This window comes from Sceloporus undulatus, chromosome 1, assembly GCF_019175285.1.
Source record: "Sceloporus undulatus isolate JIND9_A2432 ecotype Alabama chromosome 1, SceUnd_v1.1, whole genome shotgun sequence".
NCBI classification, from domain to species: Eukaryota; Metazoa; Chordata; class Lepidosauria; order Squamata; family Phrynosomatidae; genus Sceloporus; species Sceloporus undulatus.
Genome location: NC_056522.1, coordinates 377,265,839 through 377,290,149, shown reverse-complemented (window position 1 = coordinate 377,290,149; position 24,311 = coordinate 377,265,839). Strand labels below are relative to the sequence as shown.

The 24,311-nt window shown below is 43.0% G+C and overlaps 1 protein-coding gene across 1 annotated transcript in view; it reads left to right on the top strand.

The window, feature by feature from the left end:
* Positions 1-126: 126 nt before the first annotated feature.
* Positions 127-24,311, top strand: part of NID2 (nidogen 2) — a 41,833-nt gene continuing 17,648 nt past the window's right edge. Inside the window, exons 1-11 of the mRNA XM_042460926.1 lie at positions 127-304; positions 1,506-1,751; positions 2,894-3,094; positions 3,938-4,171; positions 7,792-7,935; positions 8,878-9,006; positions 11,664-11,807; positions 13,497-13,616; positions 17,814-18,047; positions 20,283-20,504; positions 23,047-23,216. Of these exons, the coding sequence (XP_042316860.1) occupies positions 127-304; positions 1,506-1,751; positions 2,894-3,094; positions 3,938-4,171; positions 7,792-7,935; positions 8,878-9,006; positions 11,664-11,807; positions 13,497-13,616; positions 17,814-18,047; positions 20,283-20,504; positions 23,047-23,216 (2,022 nt within the window). The remainder of the gene's footprint in view (positions 305-1,505; positions 1,752-2,893; positions 3,095-3,937; positions 4,172-7,791; positions 7,936-8,877; positions 9,007-11,663; positions 11,808-13,496; positions 13,617-17,813; positions 18,048-20,282; positions 20,505-23,046; positions 23,217-24,311) is intronic.

Here is a 24,311-nt window from a genome sequence, read left to right as displayed (position 1 = left end):
AGTACCACCATATGTATTCTTGCGTTTTGTACTCTGTGTACCACCATATAAAGTCTTGGGATTTGTAATTTGTGGAGGTGTTTGGGATGGGGGGAGGCCACATAGGGATGTAATGAAACTTTTTTGATGTACTGCTATTGTGCTTTCCACTCAGGATTCACTTACAGCGCTGCCAATGTAGAGACCTGTGAGACTCACCATAGCCAGTGCTCCCTACATGCTTTTTGCACAGATTACAGCACTGGTTTCTGCTGCCACTGCCAGTCCAAGTTCTATGGGAACGGCCAGCACTGCTTACCAGAAGGTAGGTCCAATCTTTCCATGTTGGTGGGGTGGGCAGAGAGGAGTGATGCATCTGCTCTGCGTAAAGCAATTTATTTGTTTGTTAAACTACGTTTATCTGACCTTTTTACCATGAGATATCAGGGTGGCAACCAGACAAAACAATACAGTCGGTCCTCCATATCCATGGATTCCTTATGCACTGATTCAACCATCCACAGCTTTAAAAATATTCAAAATTATCTGTACTGGCTATTTTGTTTAATTTTACTGTGTGTGTGTGTGTGTGTGTGTTTGTATGGTTTCCTTATATTTTAATATTGTATTTTAGTATTGGAGTAGTTATAAATTCTCTATTCTGTAACTGTTTGTAAAGTGCCATGTACATGGATGTTGCTATATAAATGAAAGATAATAATAATAATAATAATAATAATCCCAATTGCCATTTTAAAACAGACCACAGAGGAAACTGGAAGTATTTGGGGCTAGCATAAGGTTCTGCAATGCTTGTGAGGTGAGGGCATTTTTATGTGATTTCACACAATTGGGGAGCATTCTGTGTGATTCTGGAGCAAAAATTGCACCCTAGATCATGACATTTAAGGACTTTGGAGGACCATTGGCTTCAGAGACCACAAAAATGAGGTCCTGGGGCTACATGGAGCCTGTGGGCTTCACTTTGCCCACCCTGGTCTAAATCCACCCCTACCCATTTTCATCTCCACCAAGAGCAGGTCTTTTTGTAAAGCTAATGGGTCTTGCCTACATGAGACCAAACCACCCCAAAATACTTGGATTACAACAGGGATTGCTCATAGCACTACATAGTTTCTGTGAAATTCCATTTCCCTTCTGGCTGTTGTGGGGATTGCGGATAAACTCTGATTGAACAAGAGTGTGAAGGATGGGTGGGTTAGGGACAGACAATTTTATAGTCTCTGCCCATCGGAAAATCCCAGGGCTTTGACCGTATGAGTGGTAGATCCACTACTGATGTGCTTTGTTCCGATGCTCACCACAGTTGTGCTCCATTTAGGTGCACAAGAGAGACTTATCTGTTAGTTAGCTTTTTCAACCTTGTTGGGGATTTGAAATGTATCGGTGTACATAAAACTGTGTCTTTGTACAAAAGGATCCAGTCACCCATGTTTTGTGAAATTACTTGACAACTGGCATTGCTGTAATAGACCTCAGTTAAGTGATGGATCTTGCCATTTCAGGCGCTGTTCACCGTCTCAACGGCAAAGTCAGCGGAGACCTGCTGGTGGGACAGACACCTGTGCACTTTGCGGATGTTGACTTGCACGCCTACATTGTTGGCAATGATGGGCGAGCATACACAGCCATCAGCCACATCCCTCAGCCAGCTGCTCGGTCCCTGATCCCACTTTCTCCTATCGGGGGTTTCTTTGGTTGGCTTTTTGCTCTGGAGATACCCGGCTATGAAAACGGCTTCAGTATCGCTGGTGAGTATTGTATGGGTATAGTTTCCACACGCACAGATGCACATTCTCACAGTATGTTACTTTGCTCAAGAAACATTGAATTCTGATATGGAGTCAGCATGGCATAGTGATTTGAGAATTGGACTACGACTCGGGAAATGAGGGTTCAATTCCCAACTCAGCCATAAAATTCAGTGGGTGAGTTTAGGCAAGTCACACTCTCTCAGCTTCAGAGGCAAACCTTCTTTGAACAAATCTTGCCAAGAAAACCCCATGATAGTGTTGCTTTAGGGTAAATTGGAAATGATTTGAAGGCACACAACAACAACAACAACAACAACAACAACAAAAACAACATGGATATAATGGCCCAAATCATCTGGCTCCTCCCCCCCCATCCCATTGTTTCAGAGGCATACACTGAAACAATTATTGAATGCTTATTGAAGGCATAGGGCAACTCAACACATTTACTCTGGTTGGGACCAATAGTAGGATTAAGGCCAAAGTAAATAAATCTGCATGGGTGGTTTTACTCATTTCTTTGCAGAGGATTACTGGCAGTAGCAGGCAAAACCTGAGTGCCAATGTGATGTAGAGCTTTGAGCACTGGCCTAAGACTCTGAAGATCAGGGTTCAGTTCCCTGCTTAGCCATGGATACCCATTGGGTGACATTGGGTGAGTCACACACTCTCAGCCCTAGAAAACACTGTGATGGGCTCATCTTAAGGTCACCAGAAGTCAGAAATGACAACATGAGATATCAAAGACTAAACATGAGATTCATTAACGTTTCATATACACCTTGTACACATATCTGGAAAGTATTTTTAGACATAATATTTTAAATAATTTTGTGCATGAAACTAAGCTTTTGTATACGTCAGAAAGTAAAGGATTCACTATCTCAGCCACCCATATGCACAATTCTGGAGTATTTCAGATTTAAGAATTACAGATAAGTAAGGCTCAACCTGTAGTTGACTTTGTATAGAGTAGAGGTGGATGACTCAGGGATTGGGGGCAATACCAGCCCTTGCTGGGACTTGGAGGCCTGCTATTTTGGTACCCATTGACTATATCCCTCTAAAGGTAAAATGTCTTGAGCAAGGATTAATATATGTGGGATTTCTCCCCTCCTTTCCCTTCCCCTCTGAAATAGGTGCTAAATTCGTTCACAGTCTTGAAGCCACTTTCTATCCAGGAGAGGAAACTGTTTTTGTCAAGCAAACTGCTGATGGGCTGGATGCAGAAAATTACCTCAGTGTTCGGACTGAAATTCGAGGGCAGGTGCCTTATATTCCCGAGGATTTTACTGTCGACATTGGACCTTACAAGGAGATCTACCAGTACATGGATTCAGGTACTATGGCTGAATTGCTTCTGATTTTATTTCTTATGTCTGATATGAGATCATTTGTCTGCTGGAATCATTCTGATTTTGTAGCACAGTCCGTTAAATTCTCCTTCTCTCACTTCACAAGTAATTTATTAGCCCGGAATAGAATTGATGTATGCTGCACTCCAAATTTCTGGAATCATAAGAGATATGGAGAACAGATAAGGAAAGGTTCAGGGAGCTGGGCTTGTTCAGCTTAGTAAAGAAAAGGTTGTGGAGTGACATGATCACACTCTTTAAATACCTCCAGGGGTGCCACAGAGAGAAGAGGAAAAGCCTGTTCTCTGCTGCCCCAGAGGGTAGGACCAGGTTCAATGGTTTGAGGTTTGAGGGTAGATTTTGAACATTAAAAGGAACGTTTTGAGAATGGAACCAATGGGGCCAATTGCCTGGAGAGGTCTTCTTCTCTGGACATTTTCCAAAAGAGGTTGGACAATTACCTGCTAGGGATGCTTTACCTGGAGATCCTGCAATGAACAATGGGTTGGACTAGATGACCCACGAGACCCCTTCCAACTCTATGATTCTAAAATCTGGGGCAGATTCATTGTCCCATTTGCATGGAAGTCCTTAGCTATTTTCCATCCTAAAAAGATAAATACTGTAGTCTATCTTGAACTCCCAGAAAAAGAGGTGAGAAGAAATCAGAACAAAAAGGCAGGTTTTATGGATGCAAAAGGTACCATCTGCATCATTATCGTTGTTGTTATACTTCAGACTTTTTGCTGGGAAACAACAGTGACAGATGCCTGTCTTTAGAGAATCTAATAGCTTTTCTAACCTTGATGCTTGCTTTCCCCCCCACAGTTGTGACTTCTACATCTTACCGTGAATATTCCCTACTTGCTTTTGGAAGCATCAACCAAACCTTGTCCTACCGGCTGCGTCAGAATCTAACCTACCATGAATGCCCCCATGCACGGCACCGCAGGGTGACTCCCACCACTCAGCAGCTCACGGTGGACCGGATTTTTGCTTTGTATAATGAGGAAGAGCAGGCACTCCGTTATGCCGTCACCAACCAGATTGGGCCCCTCAGAGGTGAGTTTTCGCCTGATTCTCACGGGGTTCATGTCCCAACTTACAATTTGACTTTTCTCAAAGGCTTTCCTCATTTTGCCAGTATCTCATAATTTTCATTATTACAGCTGGAAATCAGTTAGTGTTTCACATACACATACATTCACCTACAGAAGCCATTGGACATTTTTGTCCAGATGCATAAGGTCCTAATTCAGTTCGGGTTTGGAAAGTAGTGTGGTTCATGCAGTATCTTTGTGCATGGATGTACATCTGCATTTGGTTAACAGTTGCTAACAGAACTCACTTCCCTTAAGTGAGTTCAAGGTTACTGTATGTCTGTGCTTCTTTCCTCCATCTCTTTCTCTCTCTCACTTCACTTTAAACCCACAACATTCCCATGAGATAGGTTGGGCTGAAAAAAGGAGTGACCAAATATCATAGTGTGAGTGTCATGGACTGCATCTGTACTACAGAATTAATGCACTTTGACACTGCTTTAACTGCTGTGGCTCAATGTTACAGAATCCTCTGTCCAGGGTTGCATACAACTGTTGCAGTGCAATTTCTGACATGCTCTGAGAGTTGGAGGACTCCTTGCTGTCATCTGTACTGCTCCAAAAATTTAGTTGAGAATTTGGTTAGAGAACATTCCCATTCAGCTAAAGTGCTGGCATCCTGACAGTGATATTTGTAGGTGTAACTCCAGCCTATGTCTGCTTGCAAGTCTGGTTTGGGGTCATTGCAGAGGTTAGAATTCTTTACTAATTACATGCAATTACCAAACTCCTTCCCCCAACCCAGGCTGCTGCCACACTGCAGAATTAATGCAGTTTGATCCTGCTTTAACTGCCATGGCTCCATCCTATGGAATACTGGGATTTGTAATTTGTTATGGCATCAGAACTCTCCGACAAAGCAGGCTAATAGTTTTTTGTGGGGTTTTCAGGCTATGTGGCCAAGTTATAGAAGAGTTTATTCCTAGGATGAAGTCTGATGCCACTTCAAGTGCTGCAGCTCTGTCGTATGGAATCCTGGGATCTGTAGTTTCACAAGGTCTTTTGCCTTCTCTTTCAAGCAATGTTGGTTTCTCCAAAACTACACATTCCAAGATTCCATAGGATGAGTCTGTGGCAGTTAAAGAAGTGCCAAATTGCATTATTTCTATAGTGTAAGTTGCATCTTCACATTTCCTAAAGTCAGAGTTTTTCTGGAAGCAGTTGAATTGTATCAATATAGTTCCAGAGTAGAAACTGTGACAGGTCCAGAGGCGCATTATTTGATCTGAGACCTTTCAGGGACCATACAGCCTGCCAACAATGCCAAAAAATGAAAATAAAAAATAATAAAACTTCTCTGTTTTTTTTTTTTAAATAGTATCCCTTAAAAAAACAACAGTGCAGGTTGGCTTTAAAAGTTAGATAACAGTTTCTGGTGGCATCCAGAAAAAGCAGTTCACCTTTCTTTCTTTCTTTCTTTCTTTCACCAGAAAATAAATGATGTTTGGAGAGGTCAAGGGCCACAAAAATAGGTCTAGGGCCCACATGCTGCCCACTTTGCCCACCGCACCCTTAGCACCAGCTCCATCCCCCAAGCCCAAATTTTCCATGACTTTTCAGCAATGGAAAAGGTTGCAGGAGTGATCTTTTGATGGGAAATAAAACCATAAATCTGCTGCTTTCATAGGCTCATAACAGTTGACTTTGCCACCTCCGTCTCCACCTCTGAGGTCTGCAAAAAAGAGTGACCTGAGCAGATCTCTTTGTGGTGCAGCAGTCTAGGAGATTTAGCAAAATTTCCTCCCTGATCACAATAATGTGATTTCAACATGTCTGTGGAGGAGGGCTCACCTAAAGAGCCAGGGTGGTCTGCTCTAGTTGTGGTTTGCCAGCCACAAAAGATGCAATTAATTGTTTACCCTCCCCTTAACTGAACAAATGAGTTCCAGATCTCCGAGTAAGAATCCAAAAAGTTTAGACTTGTCTGTACAGTATATATAATGTGTGTATGTTTAAAGCCAAAGAAGGATAAAACTGTTTGGACAATTGCAGAGACCATGGTGAGAGCATAGAGGTATCCAAACTCCATAGTGCCGTCATACGTTTATAAGACTAACCCCCCCCCCAAATAAAGAAATAGAAAAATTGTCTGCAAAAGTTTCAAGATGTTCCGATCACTGTTTGTTTGTGCTGTTTTTGTTAGTTTGAGAACATCTTGGCTGATACAGTCATCTGAAGATGTCCAAAGCTTAAATATGTTTGGTTTTTTTTGGTTGGGACACACATTATGGACCTGGATTTTTCCTTCTTCTTCTCATGTTCGTCTTGATATTTTTGTTTTTTGTATTGTGCAAGATCAACTTGGCCAACTTGGCCACTGTGGGACTGAGACATAAGCAATTTGCAAAATCGCTGCCAGGAGCTGTAACAATAATTTTGTTACAGGGTAAGAATTACACTGTCAAACAGCTCTTACCATCAGGAAGTTCTTCCTAATGTTAAAGTGGATTCTCTTTTCCTGTAGTTTGATTTTGGTAGAATATCTTTTCTTGTAATTTGATGCAACGTAACTTTATGCTCATAGAGGTACATGATGGTTGTTGCCATTCTGCTTTGTCAGTAAACTGTGGCATTGTAGGCTTGAATACTCAGTGCAATCACAAACATAGGCCACAATCCTGCATTGTGTTCTTGAAACATATATATCTGCTGGCATAAGTTATTTTATGCAAACCCTGTACTGAGTCCTGAAGTAACCTAACATAGATGGATCAGTGGTTAATGAACATGGCCCATAATTCATTATACAATTGCAATATGAAATATGCAATGCATACACACAATGCACATTCACATGCTCTTCTGTGTACAGTACTTTAATAAGCTCCATGCATGCAAGGAGTCTGCATGCACAATTCAGCTTATGGAGCCGCTTCTTGGATACAACTTTTGTGCATTGTAAAAAAAAATAAATCATGTGTAGCACATTTCACGTATAGTAGGATAATGGGCTTAGCAATACTGTGGTGGTGACCATGTGGTCTGGAAAATTCTGGGAATTGTACATTAGGCCCTTAGTATCCACCATGGTTTGGTTCCAGGATCCCATGTAGATACCAAAATCCATGGATGCTCAAGTCTCAATATATACGTATAATGGCATACTGTGGTATAGTGTTTTGAGCATTGGACTATGACTCTGGGAGACCAAGGTTCGCAACCACACTTGAGCATAAAAACCCACTGACCTTGGGCAAGTCACACTCTCTCAGCTTCAGAGGTTGGCAATGGCAAACCCTCTCTGAAGAAACCTTCCAAGAAAACCCTATGATAGGTTCACCTTAGGTTTGCCGTAAGTAAAAAAATGACTTAGAGGCACACAACAACAATAACAACAATGAAGTGCCTTATATAAAATGGCAAACATCAAAGTTTGTTCTCTGGAATTCTCACCCCCAAATATTTTCAAGCTGCAGTTGGTTGAATCCTTGCAGAACATGTGGATATGGAAGGCCGACTATAGTCCTCTTACACCTTTTCCAAGCTCTGAATGTGATAAGGAACCAAGACACACATCTCCTGAATCTCCAAGCCTTTATGGCATCTATTTTTGTAACCCCTTCCCTTCTTTTGCTGGTTTAGATGATTCTGATTTGGTTGCTCTGAACCCATGCTACGATGGCACGCACACATGTGACACGACGGCACGGTGTCAGCCAGGCTCTGGTTTGGATTACAGCTGTGAGTGCACTGCCGGCTACTGGGGTGATGGGAACGAATGCACAGGTGAGCAAGAATCCTGTCTAGGTTGTTTCTGTCTTGTCCCAGAGTACCAAAGAAGGTTTGTTCCACAGTTCCTTCCTCACCTTATTGTAGCATTCCATTTTTCAGTCCTTGTTGGCTAAGGATCAGAGTTTAGAAAAATTACTTTTTAAAAATCCCTGACTTTCCTCTTCTCTCACAATATTTGTGCTATTGCTCACATTTTTACCTTAGTTGAATTCTATATTATTTCCCTCATTAATTAGAAATGTTAATGAACATCTCTCTCTTTCTCTGTGTGTATCTCTCTCTTCTGTCCTGTTCTTACACACATGTACACACACACACACACACACAGTCTTCATGGTAGAATTCAAAGACATAGTGGTGTCGTCTGGAAAGTCAGTATGCAAAAGGATATTACAGCACCTTTGAGACTAACTGAAAGATAGAAGTTGGTTGCATGCATCTGAGAAAGTAGAATAAAGTCTACGAAAGCTCATGCTACCAATTTCTATCTTTCAGTTAGTCTTAAAGGTGCTGCATGACCGCATTGCATACTCTCTCAATTGAAGAATGGATGGGCCCAAGATTGCAGCTGTTGAACTTGCCATATTTGTATCAAGAACTGGGTAATTTAAAGGGGAAGGCGGATGGAAATTTCTGCCCCCGCAGCGAGTGTTATTCAAAGTTGAACTTGTGCTCTCTCAACACTATTAAGAGGTTAAGCTTCGGAAATCTGAAAACATCTGGAACCATTTGGTGCTGGTTGTGTTTTTATAGCTGCAAGGGGGCTGAACAGCCTGCCCAGAATAAGTCAAGATAATACTGCGGGGTGGGAGGGAGGTGAACCAGGGAATCAACGGTTGTCCAGATCCTCATGTAACATGTCCTGGAACTCCCTTGAATATTAATGGAAACAGCTGTCAGATGCATTTATTTCATCTTGCTGTCCCCTCTCTTCAGATGTCAATGAATGTGCCGAGGGCCTCAGCCGATGCAGCCCAGAATCAGTCTGTGTCAACACTTTGGGCAGTTACAGATGTGAGTGCCCCCATGGATATGAACTCGCAGCAGACCGGGCCACTTGTGTAGGTAAGATGCTAGTCCCATTTGAGGATGGCCAACCTACTGACCAATGCACAAATTCAAAACATGTATAGTTTACAGCAGAGTTGTAGCAGCAAGCTGAGAAAAGGAAGATGATGAGAGAAAAGCTGCTGGATGACATAGGATGTTGTGGTGTATGACATTGTCCGCTTAACTGATGCTGGTCCAAGCCCTGAGAACTAGGGATGATCCGTTGTGATGACACAATGGGCAGGCTCTGCTGATATTACAATGGCCAAGGGGCCATGGTGGATGATAGCTGGCATCTTGTCTAGCAGTTATGAATATGTAAGCAAGGCATTCACATTCATAACTGTTTGGTATTCATGTTTCCAATCATGATGTGCCACAATTGTAAATTTGTTGTTGCTGCTGCTGCTGTTGTTGTTGTTGTGGGCCTTCAAGTCATTTCCCACTTATGGTGACCCTAATGTTCAAACCACTACACCACACTGGTTCTTGAATGCCCCCGCCTCAAAATCTATCATAACAGCTAGCAGCTACACTGGGTGATGGAGATCTGTCCTCCCGGCCTTTGGGGTGAAACGATGATATTTCCAGCCCCCTCCATCATTGAACTTCAGTGTGATGAGGAGTTGAGACAGGAGTCTTGCTTCTGATACTGCAACTCACTTGTGGAGGAAGAGGTTTGCCCTTGTCTTTGAGGCTTAGAGAGGGTGACTTGTCCAAGGTCTCCCAATTGGTTTTCAGGCTGTGTAGGGATTCGAACCCTGGTCTCCCAGTGTCCTAGTCCAGCATTCAGACCGCAACAACATTCTGGCTCTCTTGGCCTCTGCATACATAGCCTTGATGCTCCCTAACTTGCTTATTAGTCTCCATACAAACTACAAGGTAAAGAAAAGTAAAGAAAAGAAAAGAAAGGAGATAATTTGGGAATCAGAGCCTTAGCAAGAATAAACAATTCCACAATCTCTGGTGCTTCTCTTCCCCCCAGATTTTGGCTGATATTGGTGGGAAACTCACTGGTTTCTTTGAAATTACATCAAGGCTTGGCATTGGGTTTTTTCCCCAGCATGTTATTCATTAACTCTCCCTTTGCAGTTCCATTGACAGTTTCTGGGAACTAAAATGGGGTGGGGGAGATAGTAGTAACCAGCAGGAAAAGAACAAAACTTAGAGGGCTGGTAGGGGAGCCTAGGTGAGCTGATAAATTAGTGGGATTTCATTGGATATTCTAGATTTAAGGACTAGAAACTTTCCTTGAAAAATAAAATAAGTATTGAAATGCTAATTCGTTGTTGCTTTTATGGTATTGTAGATTGTGTGCATTCACCCCGATCCCTATGTGACATCCTTCATTTAAGTCCCCTGTTTTGCTGTAAAGTTCCACAGATGAATTATCTTTGAGAAACCTTCTCTTCCACTTATACTTAGAAACTTATGTTGTCCAAAAATATTCCAGCCTACTATTTGAGGTGGGGTGTCTGGGAAGACTGACTTGTGCAAATACGGCAGATATGGAGGTCTGTCTTCATGCCTGTGGGATAGAAGTGGGTTGCATGGCCCAGAACACAGCCTAAAATTAGCTCCAAATGAACACCTTCATAGATTTTCTTGGTTTTTCTTTTCTTTTCAGAGGAGAAGGTAAGCCAGAAATCCTGGAGATTGTGGAGACCTGGAAATACACGTAGTTCTAGCACAAAAGATAGGCCTACAGACCTGTGCATACTCCTCCAAAGCCCTCCAAACCAACTCACCCCAATTTTGTCACCCAAAGCTCCACTATAAAGTTGACCGCCACAGTCTTCAGGAGTTGTGGCCAGACTTTGCTCTCTCTTCAACTTGTTTTATCTTTCCTAGCCTAATCAGCTGAGATATTTGGTCCAGTGAGGTAGAAGATGCTTCTAGTACTCTGTTTAAATAAGTTGCTGGAGGCCAGGGTTCAAAACCACTGAGCAAGTGACATACCCATTCTCAGAGGATAGTAATGGCAAACCTCTTCTGAAGAATCTTCCCAAGAAAACCCCACAATAAGTTTGCCTTAGGGTTGTCATAAATTGGGAATGATTTGCAGCACACAACAACAAGACACCAAATAAACTTTTTACCAAAAAAAGGCCAGAAGTGTGAAAAAATCCTTCAAATATCCATAAGAACTCTTGCAATCTCACCCAGGAGTTTATCACACAGGACGGATCCCGTGCAGAAATGGGTTTTAAAAATCCAGGAAAACCTGGCAAAAGTAGGTTGATTTTCAGACACGTCCGTGGCACTGAGCATTAACGCAAAAATAACCCAGATGGAAAGCCGACAAAGCCTGTTCCTTTTTATTTTTGATGTTTTCTGAAAGGAAAAAGGAGTGTGTTTTGTCAACTTTCCATCCGGGTTATTTTCACATTGATACATAATGCCACTGACGTCGTGTGAAAAAGATCCCACTTTTGCAGGATTTTTCTACTTTATTTATGCGTTAATACATGATGTGTGAAAACGATCCCACAAAAGCAGGATTTTCCTGTTTTAAATCCCATTTCTACACAGGAAAACCCAGTGTGATAAACTCCCCAGTTTGGACAAATGTTTTGATTTCTAGCATGTGAGGATGAAATAAGAAAAGCTTGACGGCCCACTGCAACAACTGATTTCCCTTCTCCTTCCCTCCCCCTATTGGCCTTCTCCAGTGGTGGCCCCACCATCCAACCCTTGTGAAGACGGCACTCATACCTGCGCCTCCGCAGACCGAGCAGAATGTGTGCACCACGGGGGTGCCTCGTTCAGCTGTGTGTGCCTTACGGGTTTTGCTGGCAATGGACACAACTGCACAGGTAAGCAGAAGAGGAGGTCATTGTTCAATTGTTTAGTCTTGTCCTTCCACAGTGATACCATGGAGTGATGCCATACAATCCATCCTGTGTACTAAGATCCTCTGAGAAATATTTGCTCCAGCCAGCCAGGACCTTTCCATCTACTGCCCCCAATCTGTGGAATGACCTGCCAGAGGATAGACAACAGCTGAAAATGCTGACAGCATTTAAAACAACATTAAAGACCCATTTCTTCTGGCAGGCCTACTGAGTCAACTTTATATCATGAGTTTTTAATTTGTATATTTTAAAGAATGTATTTATATGAGTGTGTTTTAATGGTTTAAAGGAATAGCAGTGACAGTACTGGATTGGGATGTGGAAGATCTGAGGGTGCATCTACACTGTTGATAAACCGCTCTGATAGCCTTTTGGCCGAAGAGCGGGGTGTAAATATTATTATTATTATTATTATTATTATTATTATCTGCTGGGTTCGATTCTAGGACCCCCTGTGAATACCAAAATCTATGGATGCTGACATCCCATTAAATAATGTGGGATAGTAAAATGGCATCCCTTTTTATAAAACAGCAAAATCAAGGTTTGCTTTTTGGAATTTATACAGTATATTTTTGTGAATATTTTTCAAGCCGTGGATGGTTGAATCCATGGATAAAGAATAGAGGGCTGACTTTAATGCAGTTTGACACCACTTGCTGTAGGTCCATCCTACAGAATCCTGGGCATTGTAATTTTACAAGGTCTTTAGCTTTCTTTGCCAGAGTGTGCTGGTGCCTCACCAAACTACAAATCCCAGGATTCTGTAGGATAGAGCTGTAGCTGTTAAAGTGGTGCCAAACTGCATTATTTCTACAATGTAGATGCACCCTAAGTTCCAATATCCTTGGAGCCATGAAACTCACAGAGGTGCAGTCACTCTCTCTCTCCCTTATTGAACATGGTTGTTCCAAAGATAAAATTGACGGGGTCATTCTGGCTATTTCAAAGGAGATGGGTAGGATTGGAAAGAGAAGAGTTTAGTGAGAGATGTAAAGTTTATGATGACAGTATTTTCCAGGGTTTCAAATAGTGGAATATTTTCGGGGAGTGGTAAGTTTCTCAGAGTCAGCGGGAGATACATTACCATCATTCTGACCTGACTTTAAGCATCATGTAGTGTCATATTAAAGGCAACCGAGAGTGAGGGCAATGCTCCTTGCTCACTTTGGGAATGCTAAGAAACAGCTATTGTCTTCATTAATACTTGAAACTGGCAGCAAAAGAGGTAAATGGAATATCCTTTAGAGCCAGTGGTTGGAAAGTGACTTTTTAAAAACTAATAAATTTCTTTAGAATATTTTAAAAATAATTCATTGACATTACTCCTTGCTGTGTCTTATAGAGAACTTGGTGAGTTTTTCTGCATCTTTCATCATTGCATTACTATTACTTCCCTTACTCATGAATGTATCTGCATTACTCATTACTTTTTGTTGTTTTCGTTCTTTAGCAAGGATAATAGAATGACATAAAACTTTTCATTTGGGAAGGATAATGGCAAAAACTTGAAACATTCAGGACAAAATAACCATATTTTGCTATTTCAAAATCCCTATTTATTTATTTATTTTTTGGCCCCCTTGGGCCATTTTTGCATCAAAACTGTGCTCTCTCTGATGCTCTTGGGGGTTTCTTACTTCTTTGTAGATGTGGATGAATGCGCGGAAGGGAGATGTCACCAAGCTGCCACCTGCCACAATTCCCATGGCTCCTTCTCCTGTCGCTGTCAGGCTGGCTATGAAGGTGATGGTTTCCACTGCTCACCAGGTATGGGAATATTCAAAGGTTGGGCTACTTCACTTTATCAGAGTCGAAGCTTGGAAAAGTTACCCCTTTAAACAACAACTCTCAGAATCTTTCAAGGGGTCCTCCCTCCATCCTATATCTTAGAGTTGCTATATTGAGAGAGACCATTGTGATCATGCCTTGCCAGAATTGTCATAGCAGTTAGTGCTTCTTCAGTAAGACATTGTTGGGGAATAGCAATAGCAACAGCATTTACATTTCTGTACCCCTTCATAGTGAACTCAGCACTCTCTAAGCAGTTTACAGTCTGTAAGCCAATAGCTCCCAACAAACTGGGTACTCATTTTACCAACCTACAAAAGATGGAAAGCTGAGTCAACCCTAGAGCTGTGGGATCAAACTCACAATGTTGTGGCTGCAGTACCAGCAGGTAACCACTGCGTCACCAGGTCTCCTAGGGAGATAGTGGTTTATTTTACAGAATACTTTGTCAGTCAAAGGCTTTGCTATAATCTACAAAGCACATGCTGATTTTCTTTTTGAATTCCTTGGTGCACTCCATTAGCCATCCTTACATATACCACCCTTAAAACAGATTAATTGGATCTGGAGCCCTCCAGAGAGATGCTGGGTGGCTGCTTACAATGCATCTTGTTGTGCCACCCACCTTTGTTGGCAGTGGCATGGATTGCTCCCTATGGGATTATCAGGGTGCCCAGCCATGCGATTAACATTGGGTGCCTAATTTTTGGACTCAGAAAGAATAATAGAATCATAGAATAATAGAGTTGGAAGAGATTGCAAGGGCCATCCAGTCCAACCCCCTGCCATGCAGGAACCCAAATCAAAGCATCCCCGACAGATGGCCATCTAGCCTCTGTTTAAAGACCTCCAAGGAAGAAGACTCCACTACACTCTGAGGGGGTTTGTTCCACTGTCGAACAGCCCTTACTCTCAGGAAGGTCCTCCTAATGTTGAGGTGGAATCTCTTTTCTTGTAGCTTACATCCATTGCTCCGGGTCCTAGTCACTGGAGCAAATGAAAACAAGTCAGCTCCCTCCTCAGTATGGCATCCCTTCAAGTATTTAAACAGGGCTATCATATCACCTCTTAACCTTCTCTTCTCCAGGCTAAATATCCCCCAGCTCCCTAAGTCTTTCCTCATAGGGCATGGTTTCCAGACCCTTCACCATTTTAGTCTCCCTCCTTTGGACATGCTCCAGTTTTTCAACATCCTTTTTAAATTGTGGTGCCCAGAACTGGACACAATATTCCAGGTGGGGCCTGACTAAAGCAGAATAGAGTGGCATTATTACTTCCCTTGATCTAGATACGATACTTTTACTGATGCAGCCTAAAATTGCATTGGCCTTTTTTAGCTGCCACATCACACTGTTCACTCATGTTCAGTTTGTGGTCTACTTGGACTCCCAGATCCCTTTCACACATAGTCTTGTTCAGCCATGTGCATTTTATTTTTCCGCCCTAAGTGCAGTACATTGACCTCCACCAGCAGCGGGGGTCAGCATAGTGGTACATGAATGCGAACAGCTGCCCAGCATTATTATTATTATTATTATTATTATTATTATTATTATTATTAATCTTTATTTTTATATCGCCTCTCTGTCAGGATCGAGGCGGCTTACAATAAAAAATACAAAAGAAATCCCAATTATTCCCTCCCTCCCTTAAAACATCATAATAAGTAATAATTAAATATTAAAATAGATGAGATGCAGAACAAATAAAGTCCACTACTGTTGATAAGATTCCCATTCTTGATTACATTTCTTTTCTGTGTGGATTCTCTGATGCTTTGAAAGGTGTGACTTCTGAGGAAAACATTTCTCACACTGCTGGCATTTGTATGGGTTCTCTCCTGTGTGGATTCTGTGATGTTTTCCAAGGGCAGCCATCTCAGCAAAAGCTTTCCCACACTGCTGGCATCTGTATGGTTTCTCTCCTTGAAAAGAATTGCTCCAGAATGCCCAGGTAATGGGATGTTGAGGCAGTTTCAGGGGCCAGAATACTTTGGGCTGCTCTCACCTTAGCTGCAAAAGGTTTGTCTTACTACCTTCCCCTCTTCCTAATAATTTTTACAAATAAAAGTCACCAGCTCCAAACCAATGCACTCGGAAATGCTGTCACATTTTTCTCTCGGAGCAATCTGATTTAGCTCTTGGTACTCTCTTTATTCTGTTTCCTGATGCTTAAGACAAAGTTTCTATTTGGGCTGACATTTTTAGCTGGCTGGGAGCCTTCCACACAGAGTGACTTCTGCACCAAAATATGTCACTTGGCTGGCTTTCGGCACAACACACTTTGACCAGTGTGGAGGACAGTGATTACTGTCAATGATTGATGTTGGCGTCAGTGATTGATGTCGGTGGAATGGTGATTCTGTACTAGGTTCTAGCCTGAATGTTAAAGGAAGTAGGCAAGATGGTGAAGCATAACCCTTTAAAACAAATTTAGCACTTTGGATAATTATTTTAAAGTTTGGATCAGATTCATTGTTCCACTGACAGGAAAACCAAACTCACAGTCACTGATGGGTGAGGTACTTGATGTGCTGCTCTATTTCAGACAGCAAAGTGTCCTGGGCTGGTCCATTAGCTGTGATGATGAGTTGGGAATTAGAAAGCACCTGGTTCAAATCTCATCTCTGTCATGACTTCACTAGGTGAACCTAATCTCTCTCTTAGCTATCAGTCCCCAGCTCCATTATGAGAAACAGTAACTGCCTACCTCATAAGGTTGATGTAAAAATTTCAGCTGGAGCAGAGCCTTCTGGAGCACTTTGACCTCTTGGAATAGGTATGAAAATGGGAAGATGTATAGATTTATTTCTCTGACATTAGCTAGGTGTCTGAAAGCTAAGTGCAGTTTAATTACTGGGCTCAGCTGGCAGCCTTCAGGACCCCTGGACAGCTCTTGAATTTTGAAATGAAGCTTATCTGGAGTGCCAGACTCTTGTAACACAATGGAAGGGAGAGCGTGGCCCAGAGGCTCCTATGTGGCCCCAGTTCCATCTTTTCTTCTACACTCTCAGTTTCCCAGATATTTTTGTTTTTCTTGTTGTGTGGCTTCTGTAAATACCTTGACGGCACCAGATCCCGCCTGATCTTGGAAGCTAAGCAGGATCAGGCCTGGTTAGTACTTGGATGTCAAGTAATCTCTGATGATACAGGCTAGATTTCAGAGGAGGGCATGGGAAACCTAAGAAATCCTAAGAAACCCCTATGCATTTTGTAGGAGTTGCCATAAGTCATGTTCCTGAAGTCCTCCATGAGTGACAGATTTATTTCAACTCTCCAACTTCCAGCCCCTCCTCAAAAATCACCCCTAAAGTGCCCCCAGACCCTGGAAATGGTGACCAGAACTAATTTTGGGTTGTGCTTTCCAGCCAAAACCACAGTGCTGGGGTTTACACTGGGTGCATCGGAGCAGAATTTGTGTCCTGAAGGCAATGGCAAACTTCTGAATCAATTTTGCTAGGAAAACCACATGATAGGTTCACCTTAGGGTCTCCATAAGTCAGAAACTACTTGAAGGCACACAACACACACACACACCCTGAAAAAGTGGGCCCATGCAATAGCACCCCAGCTTCTTCTTGGGCCCAAGTTGATCTGCCACACGTGAGATTATTTTACATGTTGATGTTGTTAACTATCCTCAAGTTGACCTCAACTGTAGCCACTCACTCAAAACCATAAGGTTGCGAGTTTAATACCAGCAAAAGGGCTCAAGCCTGACTCAGGCTTGCATCCTTCTGAGGAGGTCGCTAAAATGAGTACCCAGATTGTTGGGGGCAATTAGCTTACAGTTGTAAACCTCTTAGACACTGTTAGTTCAGTATGAAGCAGTATATAAATGAAGCTGTTTGTTTGTTTGACTTATGGCGACCCTCTGGATGAGACATCTCCAAGACCTCTACTACTTTTCTTAGTTCTTGCAGATTTATACCTTAATGGATTCCATCCATCTACTATGTGGTCTTCCTCTTTTTCTCTTTCCCTCCACCCTTCCTAGAATTATGGTCTTTTCTAATGAGTTGTGCCTTCTCTTGACATGGCCAAAGTACGACAGCTTCAGTTTCGTCAACTTGGTTTTCAAGGCTTCCTTCATTTTATATGTGGTTGTTTTTTCCTTACTAATCTTGTTGTGAAACCTTGACCCAAACACTTCTCTTTCTCCTCTTCTGACCTGCAGAGAGCGTGCCGCCAACAATGACCCGCTGCCAACATCAACGACTGTATGCAAGCCAGCAAAGGCCTTCCTTCCCAGGGGGACCCCACGTACCTGAGTGTGATGACCAAGGGAACTACCGGCCACTGCAGTGCCATGGCAGCACTGGGATGTGCTGGTGTGTTGACAGAGATGGCAAGGAGATTCCTGGGACTCAGACGCCACCTGGCGCTCCTCCGCCGCCCTGCAGGGGTCCAGGTTAGTGGCTCCCTCTGAATGCACCTTTTATGCTCTCAGCACTAAAGAGGAAGGGAAGGGTTGGCACCATCCTTGGAAGCTGAAATTGAAAAAAAAATTTTTTTTTTGTGATGGTGATTTTTACAAAAATTATCAATTGAATTTAAGGTCAGTTATCCATATCCACTGATTTATCCACAGATTAAAGCATCCATGGTCTGGAAATATTCCAAAAAGATTTAAGTTATACAGTGGTCTGTCCACATTAACTGGGGATAGGGAGTGAAGGATCCCCATGAATATGAAAGATCTGCAAATTAAAAAAAACCACTTTTCTTTTTATCTGAGAGAATACCTCTCTAGGAATCTCCAGATCCTCCAGTGCAACTCTGTGGTCAACATCTGCCAGAAGTTGAACATAGAATCATGCTGGAGGACCTACAATTGCCTAGAAAAATGTTTTAACTTCTAGGTTCTCCAGCACAAGTCTGTGGTCAGAGTCTGTGGCAGAGTTGCATTGAAGGACCTAGAGATTCCTAGAGAGAACAAAACTGCAAATAATCAAATTTGCAAAAGTCAAAGCTGCAAATGTGGAGGGTCTGCTGTATAATCGATAAAAGTATAATTTCCAAAAAGCAAACCTTGATTTTTCCACTTTATATAAGAGACACCGTTTTACTATGTCATTGTATTTAATGAGATTTGAGCATCCATGGATTTTGGTATCCATAGGGGGTTCTGGAACAAAACCCCAGTCGATACCAAGGGCCCACTGTTTATCCTACCTTCCTTTCAAAATGGGATTCAAGGCAGCTTACAATAATTTTAAGAAGATCAAGCTAAAACATTAGAACTAAAAAGAACTAAACAACAATATTATTTTAAAAACATGATTAAAAACCATTTAAAACTCTTAAAACCCCTTTAAAATGTAATTTTAATAAAAAAATTTAAAATACAGCATAGCACTTTACACTCACACTACTGCTTTGTAACTAAAACTCAAAAGCCTGCCTGAATAAAAATGTCTTTGTTTGCCAGTGGAAAGAGAGCAGAGAGGGGATCAATGGGATCTCTAGTGGAAGGGAGTTCCACAGCCTAGGAGCAGCCACAGAGAAGGCTCTCTCTTGAGTCCTCACCAACCATGCCTGCAAAGATAGCGGGATGGAGTGAAAGCCCTCCTTTGCAGATCTTTAAGCTTGTACTGGTTTGGATATGGAAATATGGTCTTTCAGATAGTTTGGACCATAGTCATGTAGGGCTTTAAAGGGCAAAACCAGCACTTTCAATGCTGCTGCTAAATGGACTGCTAGCCACCAGACACTGGCTGTAGAATTTCACTGGAGGATGTACAAATGCCTAGAGAGGTCTCTCTAGGAATCTATGGGTCCTCCAGAGCAACTTCAGGGGGATGTTGACCATCGAGTCGCACTGGAAGACTTAAAAGATTTCCTAGCAAGAACATATTAACATTAATCAAATCTGTGAATAATCAAATCTGCAAATATAGAGGGCCAACTTAGTGGTCCCTCCACATTCACTGGGGTTAGGCGTGACGGACTCCTGTGAATGTGGAAAAACTGCAAATAAAAATACACTAAGAGAACACCTCTTTAGGAATCTCCAGGTCCTCTAGTGCAATTCTGTGGTCAACATCTGCCAGAAGTTGATCATAAAATCAGGCTGGAGGACCTACAGATGTCTAGAAAAGTGTTTTCCCTAGGAATTCCTAGGTTCTCCAGCACAACTCTATGGTCAATTTCTAGCAGAGATGCGCTGGAGGACTTGGAGATTCCTAGAGAGAACATTTGAATCAAAACTACAAATAATCAAATCCGCAAATGTCAGATCTGCAAATGTGGAGGGCCGATTTTTGAATATTTTCAAGCTATGGAAGGTTGAATTCATGGATGCAGAATACTGTACGTGAATCTGGAGGGCTGACTGTGCTAGTTGCAATTACTGGTCCAAGACTTGTTCACTTCAAAAACAATTTAGACATTGCATATTATGAATTTGGCACCAGTGGTGGCTGGTGGCCTTCATGTCAGCTGGGCCAGTGAGTCTGCTTTGGGTTCTGGTGCAAATTTTAAAGGATCTGTCTGAGGCGTTCTGCCCAAATAGCATCAGCCCCTTGGAGAGAATTCTTTTAAACCAGAGTGGATTCTCTATGTTGCTGAGGTAGAAGGCAACTGTTGCCACCATTTCACATGTATAAACAGCCCTTTATACAGTGTCATTCTTTGTATCCTCTAGAGCCCACCCAGAGACCACAGACCATGTGTGAACGTTGGAGACAGAGCCTTCTGGAGCATTATGGGGGCAACCCACAAGATGACCAGTATGTGCCCCAGTGTGACTCTCTGGGCAACTTTAAACCTTTGCAGTGCCATGGAAATAGCGGCTACTGCTGGTGTGTGGATGAGCATGGCCGTGAAGTCCAAGGCTCACGCTCAGAACCTGGGACCCTTCCTCCATGTAAGATGGCAGCAGTTGAGCTGCAAAGCTTGCTGGGAAAAGGGGGGCTTTAGAAGAGAAGGTGGGCCATCAGGAGGCAGGCTGTGGCTACTCCTTTGTGGACACAACCTGGATGGAAATGAGCCTGGAGGAGACCACGGGGTTGTGAGAGCTGAAGGGTGGAACTGAGAATGTAGAATATGTCTTATCTGATTTGTACGAGTGGATGGGCATCAGTGTTACTTTGAGTAAAAAGAGTGTGCTGCCATTCTTCCAGAGAGCCAGTGTGGTGTAGTAGTTTTGAGAGGTGGACTATGATTCTGGAGACTTGGGTTCGATTCCCAGCTCGGCCATGAAACCCACTGGGTGACCTTGGGCAAGTCACACTTTCTCGTCCTCAGGGGAAGGCAATGGCAAACCTTCTTTAAACAAATCTTGCCAAGAACCCCATGTCAGAAATGACTTGAAGGCACACAAAACAGACTTCATTCTTCCTTGCTGTTAAAAGGCAGCATTCTTTTATGGTTGTGTGTTGGACCAGAGCTCTGGAAGAGCAGAGGTCAAATCTCCACTCGGCCATGGAAATTCTCTGAGTGACCCTGGGCAAGTCCCACTCTCTCAGCTTCACAGGAAGGCCATGGCAAACCCACTCTGAAGAAATCTTGCCAAGAAAACCCTGTGATAGTTTTGCCTTAGTCGGGTTGCCGTAAGTTGGTAATGACTTGAAGGCACACAACAAAAACAATTTTACTCATTAGTAACACGTTGCTTGGAAACTATAGCTAGAATCTTGTTGGTTTCTTAAACATGATTAAGTTCCTCTATGATTCTGTATATGTGTATGTGTGCATGCACTGGGGACAATTACAAATAATTCACTGTACACAGTAAAGTGGACTGTGACTTTGGCAGACCCAGGTTCACATCTCCATCCAACCATGGAAACCCACTGGGTGTTCTTGAGCAAGTCACACTTTCTAAGCCTCAGAGGAAAGTAAAGACAAACCCCTCTTTGAACAAATCTTGCCATGAAAGCCCTGTGATAAGTTCACCTTAGGGTTGCCATAAGTTAGGAACAGCGACCTAATAAAAGACAATCCAAGGGAGATAACAAAAGTGGTACCCCCCAGTAAACTGGAACCATGTTGGAAAAGTGCATTTATGGATTTGATGCTTTTAGTGGGATACATGCAGATCTCTCCAGAGTGGGACTTCCACCTTCTTAGGACCAAAATAGAAAAGACCCTGTTGTGTAGCACCCTCAGCTGTGCCTCAGGAGGTGGGATGTGTAAGAGCCCTTCAGCCATTCATGAGAGTAGGCAGGCAAATGTGCATGGGGTGGGAGTGGAGATGGTCCTTTAGGACTCATCTAGGGTGCTCAAGTGTCCCTGGTTATAAGGGATGCCTCCCTGTTGAGAATTGGAAGACTTTTCCTTTTTTATAAACCGAACATGATACAGTACCTCCAAGACTTGTATTTTGGAGTGTTGGCTCTGCATAAAGTCAGATATGTGTTGTTGTTGTTGTTGTGAGCCTTTGAGTTGTTTCCAACATACAGCAACCATAAGGGTTTTCTTGGCAAGTTTCTTCCGGGTTGGAGGGGGGGTGCCATTGCTATCCTCTGAGGCTGAGAGCATGTGACTTGCTCAAAGTCATCCAGTGAGTTTTCATGGCCAAGCTGAGATTTGAACCCTGGTCTCCAGAGACCAAAACACACTGTAGAATTAATCCATTTTGAGACTGCTTCAACTGTGCTGGCTCAGTGCTAGGGATTTCTGGGAACTGTCGTTTTGAGCATTTAGCCTTCTCTGTTAGAAGTCTGGTGCCACAATAAACTACAGTACCCAGGAGTCCCTAGCGCTAAGCCAAAGCAGTTAAAGCTGTCTCAAACTGGATTATTTCTGCAGTGCGTTTTGGACCGTAGCTGAATGCTCAAACAACTACACCATGCTGGCTCTCTAGTACCATGTATTTTATAGATATGGACAATATCAGTTTTTCAGAGAAACCCATGGCTAGGTTAACTTAAATAAATACTTTCATTTGGTATTAACTTAGACCCAGGACAAACCTCCCCAAAAGGGCTGGCTGGTTGTGGCCTGTTTCCCTCTGGAGAGACGCTGCAACAGCCAAACTGCCTGGCATCCTTCTGATCCAAAAAGAACCTGGAAAAACTGAGTTCTTTTTTGGGTTGCCAGGAACATGTCATGAGTGCTCCAATGGTGCACTTGTAACATTAGCCACATGCAGCAGCATCTATATGTTGCGCATTGCTTACATCAAGATGGTGGCGCCCTTGTGAATGGGATGTCGCCATTAGGCCATCGCTGTGCTGTGCTAGAGTTAGAGAGCATGCAGTTGGTGCGTGGTCCATAACCCTAGAATCAACAGCAGCACAGAGCTTCGGGACCATCTGTCCCGGGCTTCAGTTTTAATGGCTTTCCTTTTTTAAAGCTCTGCCTGTCATGCAGTTCAGATGTTCCTTATTGCTATTTTGCAAACCTGGGCACACTAGTCTCACCTCTCCTCTGTGTGGACACTTATGTTTTGCTTCCATCCCCAGGTCTGCCCAGTGTGGCCCCTCCAACAGTTCGTCCATCTCCTCGCCCTGATGTTGTTCCGCCTACTACTGGGACGTTCCTCCTTTACGCTCAGGGACAACAAATTGGCTTTTTACCCCTGAATGGCACCAGACTGAAAAAGGAAGCTGCCAAGACCCTGCTCTCACTGCATGTAAAGTATTTTCCTACCTGGTGGGACAACACAAGGGTGTAGAGCAAAGATATTCACAACTGGGATGAATGGCTAACACACTGGAAGACAGGAACAGAATTCAAAAGGACCTAGATAAACTTAAAAATTGGGCAGAAATGAATAAAATGAATTTCAACCGAGACAACATTCTACATTTAGGCCACAAAAAACAAAAGGATGGGGGATACATAATTCAGCAGTACCACATGCGAAAAGGACCTTGGGATTGTTGCTAATGATAAATTGGACACGAGCCAGCGATGTGATGCTACAGTAAAAAAGGTGAATGCTATTTTAGCTTGCATTAATAGAAGCATAGTTTTAGGGAAGCACAGTCACCTATCCACATTTGCAGGGCTTAGGAGTGCAAGATCTGTGTGAAAGTGGAAAAAACGCAAATATCTCTAGGTCCCCAAAGAAGCATGCTACAGCCTCCTATCAGCAGCACCAGCCCATCACTCCATTTCCCACCTGGCTCCCAGCATGCCTCAGTCAGATTTTAAACCCCTTCCCAGCCCATCCATCTACTCGCCCCACTCCTGTTCGTCCCAATCCACCACTTTTCAAGCTCTCATCCTTCCAAAAGAGCCAGACAGGTTTTAAACCCCTTTCCAGTTCCCAGCCACTCTGCTGAAGTCCTGCAGGTTTAGGCCCATGACCTCCATGATGGAGTCTAGCCATCTGGCATGCGGTCTTCCTCTCTTTCTGCGGCCTTTTAACTTTCCTAGAATTATTGTCTTTCCTAGTGAGTTTCTTCTTCTGATGTGGTCAAAGTACGATACCCTCAGTTTAGTCATCCCGGCATCCAGGGAGAGTTCAGGCTGAATCTATTCTACGCACTACACTAGGCACGTTGGCCCTTATCAGATGAGTGTGGAACTGGGGGTCTTCTGCACTGGGCGGTTCGAATTCGCGTTATTTCGCAAAGTACCATCATACCTGGGAGTCCTTCCGCATTGGCAGGATTCAAATTGGCCAATCCGCATTCGCGCGAAGTGCATTCAGTGCAGAATGTTTTGTCACACCGGTGCTCAACATGAGGATTGGCCGATTCGTATCGGCCGCCTCGCACTT